This window comes from Furipterus horrens, unplaced genomic scaffold, assembly GCF_987537825.1.
Source record: "Furipterus horrens unplaced genomic scaffold, mFurHor1.1.pri manual_scaffold_6, whole genome shotgun sequence".
NCBI lineage: Eukaryota > Metazoa > Chordata > Mammalia > Chiroptera > Furipteridae > Furipterus > Furipterus horrens.
The window spans coordinates 186,837,444-186,850,438 of record NW_028327176.1 but is presented as its reverse complement, the minus strand read 5'-3'; the positions used below and the strand labels follow the sequence as shown (position 1 = coordinate 186,850,438).

General features: G+C 41.7%; 1 protein-coding gene across 9 annotated transcripts in view; it reads right to left on the bottom strand.

Moving 5' to 3' along the window:
* ARID1B (AT-rich interaction domain 1B) overlaps positions 1-12,995 on the bottom strand; it is a 403,225-nt gene that overhangs the window by 246,648 nt on the left and 143,582 nt on the right. For 8 of the 9 annotated variants that reach the window (XM_090280021.1, XM_090280013.1, XM_090280019.1 and 5 more), the window contains exon 4: positions 8,556-8,666. The exons of the other annotated variant lie outside the window; for it this stretch is intronic. In XM_090280021.1, coding sequence (XP_090136147.1) covers positions 8,556-8,666 — 111 coding nt within the window. The remainder of the gene's footprint in view (positions 1-8,555; positions 8,667-12,995) is intronic. 9 annotated transcript variants of the gene reach the window in all.

Sequence of the window (12,995 nt, the reverse complement as noted above, 5' to 3'; positions counted from 1 at the left end):
CATGTATTTATTTCCTCTCCTAAAAGTGACAGGGTTTTGTTTCTCGGAGATGATATAGTCCCTTCCCAGTATCGCGTGCCTCTGTTAAAGACAAACAGTGAAGAAAGAAGAGGCCTGTGCTAGTCGTTAAAGATGGCTGTCAGGCATTGCCAGCTCTCTGCCTCCCCAGCACATAGTGGGACTACACTGCCTGCACCCTTATGATGGGTAGGGCTTTGTGACTAATTCTGGCCGGTCAACTGCGAGTAATGAATCGCTTCCAGACCAGGGAAGGACCCCCCTCTGGAGTGCTGTCTTCTCTCTGGGACACTGACTGCCAGCGTAAAAGACAGTGGCTGCTCTGTTCGTCTGATTCCTTGAGTTACTGTCTTCCTGCCAAACTATGCTGTCCACGTAACAAGAACGAAGGCTATACCTTTGTGGTCTTAAGCCTCTGAGACCGAAGGGTTCTCTGTCACTACAGGACAGCCATCCTGACGGTACACCCCTACCAGGAACCCTTAGATGCACCCATGCACGCAGGTGTCTACGGCACACCCAGGAGCCCGTTACAGTACAATGTACAGTACAGTCACACAGTGACTATGTGAACCCGAGGGTCTCTACTGGATACAATACCACCTCAAGTTGATGCTTTCACCTAGACCGCTGCTGTTCATCAGTAAGTCGGAAATCAGGTCCACAAGAGGCGACAGAATTGGAACTCTTGCCAAAGACCCAAGAACAGAAAGCTTAAGTATCCCCCAAATCCCCAACATAAGATTTTCAAAACTATTGCGGGTGTAGTTAAGCACCTCACAGCAGCAGGAATAAATATGTGTTCTGAGACCTTTCCTCATAGAACACACAGCTTCCTAGCATGTAAATCATGCCCTCTTGCTATCTGATATTTCTATTTAAGAATCAAATCAGTGAATTTCTTTATCCACCTGGAGATACAGGTTAACACGTTTCTTTCAGACTTAGATAAAATAGAATATTTTAGAGAACGTACTAAACCACTTTTAAAGGGTTCTGATTACAATTTACTATCACCTTGGTTCATCACACTTTATATATATGTGTGTACATGTATACATACAAATATACACACATGAATAGAACAACATGAATAGATACTGAATAGTCTCACTGCTTCTGCTTTTCTATTACAATGACTCTCATATCTGTTTTCTTTTTAATCAATATGGAAACACATTTTAGATGGCTGAATTTATATTACACATGGAATTTTTGTTCTTTGTATTTCACCTGCCATCATTTTTCATGAATTCTTTTCTCTATTTCTGAATAGTCTTCACAGATTTTTCTCCTATTTTCCTTGGCATAACTTTGATGAGGCTGAAAGTCCATTGGGTTAAATGATGTGAACTGCCATTCATCAAGTCAAAAGTGGTCAGACTATTGAATCAACACAACAAAACTTTAACTACTCTTCAGTGTTTGAACATGCTGACTGTTTACAGGATACAGCCTCAGAATAAACCTGCTCTAAATATTTTTATGCGCTTATTTAAAAATCTATTTTCTTAGCATCTATTCCCAGATGTGCCAGAGCTGCCTAAAATGTGTATTCGTCCCTTGATTCCTTTCAGGTGAAACCCTGTGTTTACTCTGAGATGGAACTCCAATGGCCCCCCGTTTGGGAAGACATCCAGCACCCCCCAGGCTTTCCATGGGGCAGACACAGCATATTTTGAAGCACTAACTGTTCCATAGATCTTGGAATTTTTCATCTACCAGTTTGCTTTCAATGGCCTCTGAGCTCCTAAACTGACAGTTAATGTTAAAAATAGTTACTTCCAGTCCCAAAGAAAAATAAACGCAATTAACCAGTCCACAGATGCTACTATGAGCTCCTGCTGGTTATATGTCTCTTGTTATAGAAAACAGATCTGTGTATTTAGTTACCTACAAAGTGGCAATCGTAAATTAAAATCTATTTCCCCCCTAACTTGGACAATATGAAGTAACATACATTCAAGGCCTTGCAACGGCGGCCTCTGCAGCCTCTGCATAATGCGGAGGAAGCCAGCCCTGGAGTCCTGCAGACACCAGAGAGGAGGAGGAGGAGACACTCCAGGAAAGGGGGAGGAAGGCTCCACCCCGGCAGGCCAAGAAGGGCTGGCTGATGGCAGAAAAAGTAGCAGGTTAGAATGGGAAAAGCTACCCCTGGCCATCCGTTGTTTTTCATTCTTGCATTAAAAAAGTTAAAGCTAAAACATAAAGAAGCTAAGCTGCTGATAAACTCTCCCAACCAAGCCCCCCGCCCCCCGCAGGCATGAGAATTCCTCATACCTGCGGTATTTTGTGGTTTATGCTAAAAGCCCAGCACCGCTGCCCTCCCCTCTGTGAGCGGAGGGGCCCCGGGCCCCTGACCCTGACCCCCCACCCGGTGTGGTTCTGCCAGGCCTGCGGGGCCACAGGGCAGGCCCCACGCGCTCACGCAGGTCAGAGCAGCACGCTGGGCTACAGTCCTGCAGTCCCCCGCTTGTTATGGCAAATCTGTATGTCTACTTTTCTATTAGCCAGGAGTATGTGCATTTATCATCCCTCCCTTAATTAGCCTCATTTATCAACTACAGATCATGGTTATCCTTCTATTATCAAAACCAATATCCTGAAATCAGTTATGTTTCAGCCTCTCTTCACCTCCACTCTTGTCTAGTGCCTATATTTTATAGTGCTCCGTCATTAATTTGTTGGAATTGACAGTCCCATAAAAATAGGTTGAAATTCATTTCCCCAAATTTTAAATGGAAATGTTCAGAATATTATGTGAAAAAGTTTGCAGGGTGTACACTTAATTAAAAATGTGTTTTTAAAAACTAAGAGAATTTTAAAAAGTAACACATTGCCGCGAAGCAAATATCTCAGCTCTAAGGAATTTAGAATTATCGATTTATTTCAATGCTGAAGGTCTCAATTTAGAAACATGTTGCACACAAACATTTGAGTTATTTAAAAACAAATTACAGCTCTTCTTAAATATTAATTTATTCAAACTTTCCATTTATTTAGCCTGCTTTTATCTGGAAGAAATCCAAACTGCTGAGGTGTTATTGAATATTCATTTACAGAACAAATATCTAAGTGGAAGATTTTTTTGAAAGAGAGAGAAACGTACCTTCCCACTTCCTGCTACTTCTTATCTTATTCAAGTATTATCTTCTATTCTCAAAATGACTATGAATAACACAACAATATTCTGGGGGATAAAATTATAGAACATCACATCTTAAAGAAATAATCCATATTGGAAAATAAACGTGTCAGGCTTACTATCACGTCTCCTAAATTAGGACTTTCAAGTAAGATCTTTACATGTTTCTCTCCCACTTAATCCACACAGAACTGGTCCCTCGCTGCTGAATGGGCCACTGACTAAAACGACATGTAAAGACATGGTAAATCCGAGGTAAGAAATGGAAGTATTGTGTGTTCTGTTGAAAACACCTCCAAGATATTGAAATGTGTCTGTACCTTCAGCTTAGAAACCAAGCCGGGACGAGCTGTATCTGCAGACTCACGCTGACAAGGCTCCCTCCTTCGGAAGGCCCCCTATCCCTGTGCAGGGGTGCTCGCGGTCCCAACTCTGAAATTCAGCGTATGAATTCTGTAACATTTTGGGGGTACTGGTAAATAGATTATATCTTCAGTTGCACACAGGGAATACCAGAGCTTGAACACTGAGATAAGGTGACAACAGGTTCAATTTCTCTATATTATTGACTTCAAAATTTTTAAATGCTCAGAATAACTTGAGAAGGCTCCATCAACACAGACACCTACGTTCTTAACCTTTTAATGACAGCCATTTAAATCAAGTTCAAGATACAAATTTAAAAAGTTTGCAAAGAGTTGATTCAGCAGATATACATCTAATTCTTCCGTGGCAGACTTTAACTTTTAAAAGAATCTACCACTAACAGGTTAAGATCACCTTCGCAATTTGTATTTCTAGTTGGGTTCAAAACAGGAACACAGTAACGAGCCAAACCCAATTACAAATGGGTTCACCTAGATTTTTCCAATAGTTTTCAACTGTTCCCAGGAATGTGCCGTCAAATATATACATTTAAAGTGTACCTAATGACATATCATCGATATTCATACACGCTTCCAAAGTGTGTGACCTTTTACCCCTCCGCAACATACATGTCATTAAAGACTAAAAGAACAAAACACACAGAGCAGTCTTTTTCAGTGAAGGCGGGCCATTGTACACTCTGTTGCTAATACCTAATCCCCAAAGAATATTCTTCGTAATAACGTTTTCCAGCCCTTCTCCTTTAGGCTCCCAATATCCTGTTTAACACTCTCTATTTCAAAGAACAACCAGCATTTACAACCTCCTTCCTTTCACAAAGGGCCAAAAAACCTGTTTCATCTAAACCTCAGTACTTCCTTCTAATTGCAAACCCAACAGAAGGGCCGCAAGCCCTACGCCACAGGACCGTGAGGGTTTTTTAACTAAACTGGAAAAGAGCAAATCCTTTTCACATCAACCTCCTGAAATATTTCCCATTTAAGGGAGAAAGGGTCACAGGAAGGTTTTTAAGGACGGGTGAGCCCTTTCAAAGGCGATTAGGACGGGACTGGTCACGTTCTATCTCCGAGGGAAACAGAATAATGGACCTTGCTGAAATACAACTGGCGGCAGGGCAGGCAGGCCTCCTCTGAAGAATAAAAGAAATTAGTTACTTCTGAACTGAGGGATAGTTAACAACTCTTCAGATCCCTGGAGAAGAAAGCACTATTTGCTTAGATGAGGAAGAAAAAAAGATCAAACCTTTTTGTGTGTTTCATTCTTTATACATATTTATAAACATTTTACTAATAACGTATCTATCTGTGCTATATTTACTGAAATTATGATTACTGTTTCTGTCAATTTATTCATTTTTTAAATTAAAAAATATTATTTTTACTAAGGCAAAATGTTTTCACACTCCTTTTAGCTCCATAATCCAAATGTGCCCACTTCTTCCCTTACAGCTTAAGGTTATTCAAATGCCATTTTACGATGAAAGACAGTGTTTGTAGGAATAAAACCACCCTGTAATACAGACAGCACACTCTGGTGATCCTTTTGTATCCACAGCACGGGCTATTCTGATATCAGTTCAGTACATTGGAAAAGATCCCGTAAATAATTAAAAGAAAATTCTAAAACTGGAGGAAGAACGTATTTAAAAGTTTTTATATAAATTCTATTAGGAAAATACCTACTGAATGAAACATCATCAATATTCTAAAAATATGGAGCCAAGACAGCTATAAAAATAACCACAATAAAAGGATAAATAAGTTTGTAGCATTTTTAGACCTCCCACTGTTTATTTTGTTTAAATTCTGGCTTCAATTCATATCAATGTTAGAGATAGAAAAAACTACAGAATGTGCTCAAATTTTAAGTGATAATATTCCAAGGAGGCAGAGTTCTTCAAACTAACTTTTATATCACATGCGTGTATGCCAAGAATTGTTAATAGTAGTTATACAAAGGGTCCGTAAGTTACTGTATCTCCACAGGGAAAAAGCTGTATGATTAAGAGGCAGAGAAATAAGGGGACGTTATTAAGGAAGATCTGTCCTGAGCTTAGGTCAGAGCGCATTAAGTGAAAGGCAAATAATTCTGGTCATGGCCCCGAGGCAGCAGAGGACACATAATGATTTGCCCGTCATTGGTTTCATGAGGACGACTTGAAGATCTAAGTCGGCTGGGACACGTAACTGTGTTAGCTACCGAAGACCACCAAGAATCTGACGACACGCAAATACAAACGCCAGTTCAAACAATGGTGAGACGGCCACTAACCAAGGGACCAGATTATAGATGGAGCACGGGGATGGTGGAGAAGTCCTGACTGCCTGCAATGGGAAGTTAGCTGGGCAACCAACACATGTTGAAGAAAACATCATGTGTGCAGAAAAGTTTTACAAGATCTATCTCAACAGCAGAAAAAAGGCTGAGCAGGGGCTACTCAAGAAGGTTCCTCCTTCCAGTCACATATATAAGACAACTTACCAATTATACATTAGAATCACTATACTACATTTTTTTTAAGTACAGATAAGCCCCACGATTTCCTTAGTTCCAAACTATAAAACTAGAGCTTACAAGCATGATGGACTGTCTTTCACATGAAGTAAAAAGACAAAGTCTATATCACAGACACTAGAAAAGAAAGAAACGCAGCATAAACCTACAGAACAGTCCGCAGGAAATCCGGATGTGATACCAAGTACACACGCAGTTTTTCACGGTGCCTATGGTACCAGCTTAGCCAGGCTGGAGAACTAAACCACTTAATAAATGTAACACGGAGAATACATGATACTAGAGCCGTACTGAATATCAACAAACCTTTCCCCCCAGCTGTAATTGCCTTAATTGTGGACAACGTACCAATGTAACATCCACGTAAATAAAAGCATATTTGTAGACTTCATCTAGAAACTTTCTACGCAAACAAAGCTTGTTGAAAGAAAAGTGGGGTATTAAAATCCACTGAAATACAGCCTATTTTCATCTTAACAGACTGGGGGGGTGAGGGAAAGGGGGGATTCGGCACATTGGCTGATCTATACAGCGGCCCTTCCTTCAGTGGCTGGTATGGTACTTCGACATACTCACCATAAAACATAAACACTTTGTTCTCTAAAAAAATATTATTGAAATGTTATTGAGCCAATCAGCATCTTATTTATCTGTGAGTTACAAAAACAGAAAGAAAATATCCATTAGGACATCTCTCTTTTTTAAATAGTTTCATAAGAAAAATTTATATTATGAGCAACCTTAAATCCTCTTGGGAAGCAGGCAAGATAAAGAAAGATTAAGGAAGAAAGCAAGCCATCATACGATACATATGCAAACAGTACAACTCAGAAAAACTTAAACTATTGATGAACATATCGATAACTTCCTAAAATACTTCAGCCCCTTTACCAGTAATGAACTTAAAAAGCACCAGCCCAGAGCAACCCTCTTCAGCCAGTGCTCTGGGAGGCTCTGCGACCCCCACCCTTCACCCCCGCCCTAAGTATGCTGTGGCCTTAGCTGAATGGTCCACTACTCATTCTGCTGCAGAGCCACGGAAAGAAGAACAGCGTCACGAGGGAGGCCGCGGTCCCAGTGGGCACAAGGAAAGCACTGCACTGCCCACTATCCTTGGAGCCACACAGAACATCTGCATCGACAGGTAACGAAATTCCCAGTCTGTATGTCAGTACATATGACCAGCCAATGACAAACCTACCAAGTTAGGCTTCTCTAAAGACACTAAAAATCTTGTGGGAGAGACGTGGGATTCACTGTCCATCTGCTTCCCAGAAGTCAACTTAAATGCCTAAAACTCTGAGCCAGTTTCCAAATATTCAGCAAATGTTCCATTAATCAAAAGCGTACACACACACACACACACACACACAGTCACTAACTCACTCTGTATGTTCTCTAAAGCTGTGATTTATCTGATAAAGAAAAAAGCTTACAGCATAAAACACAGAATCTATCAACTCTTTCATTTCTTCAGAAACCAAGTAACTGCACAATAAATATCCCACTGTGACTAAGAACATGGCACAACGCACTTCACCCGCCATGGAAATAAAAGCTGTAAAATTAGGGTTTCAAAAACATGTGCATCAGAATCCGAGACCCTGGGCGTCCTGTGGCCCTCACTCACCTTCTTCTCCAAGGCTGCACGTAAGCCGAACTGGGGCGGCATACATGGCAAATGTCACGCAGAACGATCATTACAGAGTCTTGTTCTCAAACGTTCAGAAGCAATATAATAAATCTTACTTAATGTAAACATATTTAATATATCATGGTTAGCCTGGACTCCCACCTTAAATAAAATTTCTTAATAGAGATCAAGTAATAACAATTCTTCAAATCAGAACATTTTAACAAGAAAATATAAAATTTTCCACAGATGTATTCTTTTAGTTTATAAGGAAAACCTCATTTAAATTAGGTTGCCTATTAAAAAGCAAATTAAACACAGATGAACTATTTATGGCCATCAACATGATACCCTATAATATAGCCACTACTCTAGTCGATATGTATTTCAGCCAACAAACAGTATTTGCTGGCGGAAATACTTGTATGCTGCTTTTTCCAATTTTAAACTAAAATACTTCCTTCTGGGTTATTTCTCACATTACATTTATATCCCTTGCCGAGTGGGAATTCCCTCATGTTGAACCCTTGTCCAGACACCTCTGGTGTATCACTGCCAGAGAGCAGCAGGCTACACAAAATCCAACTGTACTACAGAAGGTCCTTTCTGCCACAAAACTCATCAGCCAAATAACCTTCCAACTGAACTCAGTGACACCTATAAATGAAATAAACTTATCCAGGACTCCATAGCTCCTAAAAATAAAGCCCTAAAAGAAAAAAAGAAAATCACAAATATGTCTGAAATCGAGAAACTTCTCTCCTAAGCTGAATATAAAGTAGAACAAATGAAAAACAGCAGCTCTTTTTAAAAATCTTTAACTCGTTACATTTCCAAATCGGCACATTAATGTCTTACTGGTAAACTTGATGGTCTTTCTTGCTGTATCAGGTTCAAGTCTTCGTGGTTGGGTTTCCCAGGAGCCATAGGAGGTTGAGACCTAGTTCCATAGCCTTCCTGAGACATGTCCTAAACAAACGTAAACACAAAGCACTTCGTAAATATCTCAATGAGTCATAAGCTTCTCCAGTCACCAAAATGAAGCAAAGGTTTATCACAAACTATCAACTCATGTTACCTTTAAGTAGACATAAAATGTTATAAATATCTTTTTTAACACTTCATCAAAAGTAAAAACAAAAATCAAAAAAGGCAGTGAATCCTCAAGAGCACAAACCCACATATAATGGAGAAACAAAATCATGAGGGGCCCATATAACTAGAGACCACATTTGCGTTTTGCAGGAAGATGACTCGTGAGGCAAAGATGGGGAAGGAGATTACAACCAAACTTTCTTCTGAACCAAAGTAAACCGAAAGCTCATTTTATTGTTTTAATTCTGATTTGGTTGTATTGTTTGATTCTGATTTTGGTTGAACTGCCTTTCATATTACTTTGAAAATGTTAAAATAATTAATGAAAACTTTATTATCCACTGACTTTTAATATGCCCTCTCAGTAACCCACAAAGCAACATAATTATTAAGCTCACAGTATCCTGGGGTTCCTACAAAACCAATAAACACTATGTATACAATTCCATATGTTCACGTGGCATAGTTTCCAGGGAACCACAATAAAGAATAAAACAGCAGTGGGGAACAAAACACACCCAAAAAACCTGCTGAGGTACCAGAAACTTATCATTAACATGGCCTTGCTGGCATCCTGTCGAACACTTTCCCAGGATGTATTCTGCACGGTTTCAGCATTGTGCTGAAATGATATTATACAAACCAAACCCCATGCCACACCGAACTTACTATAATACCAGATCCCTTGCTGTTTAATATGTACGCTCTGCGACTAAACACTCTACCCCACTGACACCCAAAGTCAAACAGCAGGACACAAGGCGAAATACTTATTGCAGCATGTCTTAATTGGCACTCAGAGTTGAAGAACCAGTTTCTGATTAGAGAGGGGAAAAAAAGAAATACCCCTTAAAAATAAAGTTCTCTCCCTTTGTCTATCAGTTTAAATGTGTTAGGATGAAAGAAACACGAGCTACATGTTCTACTTCTCCTGTTAATTCCTCAAAACATGACTTTAAAAATTAATGTTTATTTTTAAAAAATTAAAGTTTACTAGTCGAAACCCTATAAAAAGCTTCTGCTGCCCCACCCCTTTCTCACACAGTATGCACTTGAAATTGCCTGGCTTCTTAGGCCAAGAAACGCTGGACCAATAGCTGGGACTACAAAGCACACCAGCTGTACAAACGAGACCTGACCAGCCCAGTGCTGGTGCAACCTGCCTCTCCACGGGCCGGCAGGCTGGCATTTCCCAGCAGCCCTTCTTCCCTTTAAACACACACACACACACACACACACACACACACGTGCGTGCACATGCACACACAGGCACACACACAATTAATCAAGAGAGCTAACCTCTAACAGTAATTCACCGTGTCCAGTCAGTAGTACATTTTTGTGAGAGAATTAAACCCAAGGTGTCTGGGTTTTTAACTTCTAAGAGTTGGGTGAGCACATGCAACCTCAGGATACTTAAGAGGGTAGCTCTTCAATCTGGTCGCTAGCAGAGGGTGACAACTGGGCTGCAGGGGACACAAGCCAATGCTGAAAGGTTATCACCACTCTCTCTGTCCCCTCCCCCCAACATCATGTTTCTTCTGGATCCCAGACTTCCACTTGTCACATGGGTCTCCCGCTGCGTGCCCTGCAGGGTCCTTTAGATGAACAGCGAGGATTTCAAATCAAGCAGGGCACAAGGCCTCCATTCAGGGCCTTCACCCTGTTATAACCCCCCCCACAAAGGTACAGGGCAGCCTCACAATAGGCAAACAAATGAGCAGACCTCTGCTTGCTCTTCACACACACCCTTGCGGGCGCAGCTCAGACGCTTATTATAGTAAAACGTCGGTTAAGAAGCAGGAACAGGCTCACATGCCCTATGCCTATTATTAGCCTTTTAAATTTCTTCTTATTTTCTCTTCGTAGCTAAATGAACTGATGTTTTAAAAAGTTGAAGAAAGAGCATTACAACTATAGTGAATAAACATTTCATTTTAAATACTGACTGCTGTGAAATAAGCACCACAGAACTAACAGACTGTGAAAACTCTCAGAAAATTTTACTAAGACTTGACATTTCGGAGTTTAAGGCTTTGTGGACTCCACCAAAGCCTCCTGACCACAAGAGGCTTTCGATTCCTAAACACGGTAGAAAACAAAACTAAAACAATATTTAGTGAGAATCACTGAAAACGGGACTTGTTCCGCTTCAATGTATGTTTGAGTATAAGCATTAGTTTAACTGAGAGAACATCCAGAAAAGGTACCAAGAATTAACCAAAGACGATCATCACCTACATGTAACTTATGGTGGGACTATAATGCCTATGCTTGGCAGCTTTAATAAAGATACAGGAAGTTCTATCTCATAACAAACCCGAGTTTCTTCCCCTTCAGAGCTATTTTTACTCTCTGGTACGTACTTATTTTCATCTCAAGAAGAATAAAGTAGAAGTATGTAATTTAACAGACAACAAGAGAGAATAAAGAATATGTTCAGCATCACAGTTTATAAAGACACGACAACTAAGCACAGCCTCGTATTTTTAAAACACCCCTGCCCGCCTCGGTTATTCACAAGTCGACACGAGTGCACACCAGCGTGCCCACTGGTTCACACACACAGATCATCCCTGCACCCACCTGCCGGACACATACAGAGCCACGACTGTGTATCCCCCCTTTTCCAAAGTTCGCTTTATGGCACTTCACTTTTACGAAAGCCCTACATTAGTACCTGTTTTCTCTAACAGAAAAATATCCGAAGAGGATACTCCCTTCAAAGGGAAAAGGTACAAACAGCGCCAGCGTCTGTTCTGCAGGAGCCATCAGAGGCAGCGCCCGCGGTGAGAGAGGCCCCCCAGCTCTTCGCCGGCCTCGGCCGCCTCCGCCGGGGCGTGGCCCGGGCCCAGCACCTGCGCTGCCTCTCCATCACCCCAACATCCACAGCAACACGTGTTCCAAGGGCATTGTGACGGCTTCCTCACTTGGCGCTACTTCGGTTTGCAGAAGCGTCACAGGAGCGCTCCGCTTTGGGACGCCGGGACCACCCCGGGAGGGGGCGTGGTCTGATGCCCTCCGAGTTCTTCTCAGTGGTATTTCCCTTCCTCCCACCCCCAAACCTTGAACCACTGGCAGATTCCGGTTCTCGCCCTCTTCCCCTTGAGACAGAGGTCAAGGGGAGACTGACAACGGAAGTGCGAACACAGCGTGGGGCCAGGGGCGTGGGCACATTTGTTTCAGAGGTTACCATGGGTGTTCCCTTCCACGCGCGCATGCCAGCCACTGAAGGCCTGCGCGCCGCGGGGGGGAAGCGGGGCCAGGAAGGAAGCCCCGGTGCCCTACTTCCTTACACTGCGAGAAGGGGCAGCCTGCGCTGTCACGGGGGCCTAGTGTCAAGGCCAAGGCACAAGTGGCCCTGTTTTCATTTCCGATAGTGAAATGAATTCAGAACTAACAGCACCGTGAGACTTTGAAGAACATGTAGGATATAACGTCAAGGACACTTTAAAATAATTAAAAAGGAAAAACGTTCTCCTGGAATGAGTTCAAAAGATGCAATAAGATAAACAACGAAAAGAAAGGCTGCCTCCTTCTCAAAACCACCTCCGCAAAGACCGGCGCTGGTAACTATTCAGTGCATTACACCAAGTATCAATGCACACTCGTGAATCCTCTTTCCTTTAAACACAACTAGAACATAATTTCCACACACGGCATATTTTTGGTCCCTTAACAATAAATTGTAGCACTCATTCTATATCTGCACCTAAATACTGTATTTTTTTTTTTTTAGGCTACGCAGTGTTGCATTATTTGCCAGTGCTGTGACTTACTGGTCCAGTCCCTCGGGGATGGGCATTTAGGTTGTTTCCAGCCGTTTCCTCCTTCACACAGATCTTATAAACACCCTTGTGCACACGCCTTCACGGGGCACAGCTGTTTGTAGGGAAAATAACTTAACAATAAGCAGTAATGCAAGGATCAACCCTGTGTTTCGCGTACTCACAACTAGTAAACTTCCTTTGCCCCCCGCCCCCGTGTTCCTGTGACATAAAATCTCCCCAAGTGGAATTTCTGCCAAAGGGCTGGTACATTTAAGATTTTGATGAAAAGTGGCAAAGCGCTCTTAAAGGAAGTGCCAATGTACACCTGCAGCCCATCATTTTAGAATAGAACAAAGCTTTACAAAAGATGTTCACCTTAGCACCACAGTATGCCTGACCACGTTATAAAATGCAGCAAACCTGGAGCGGGGAA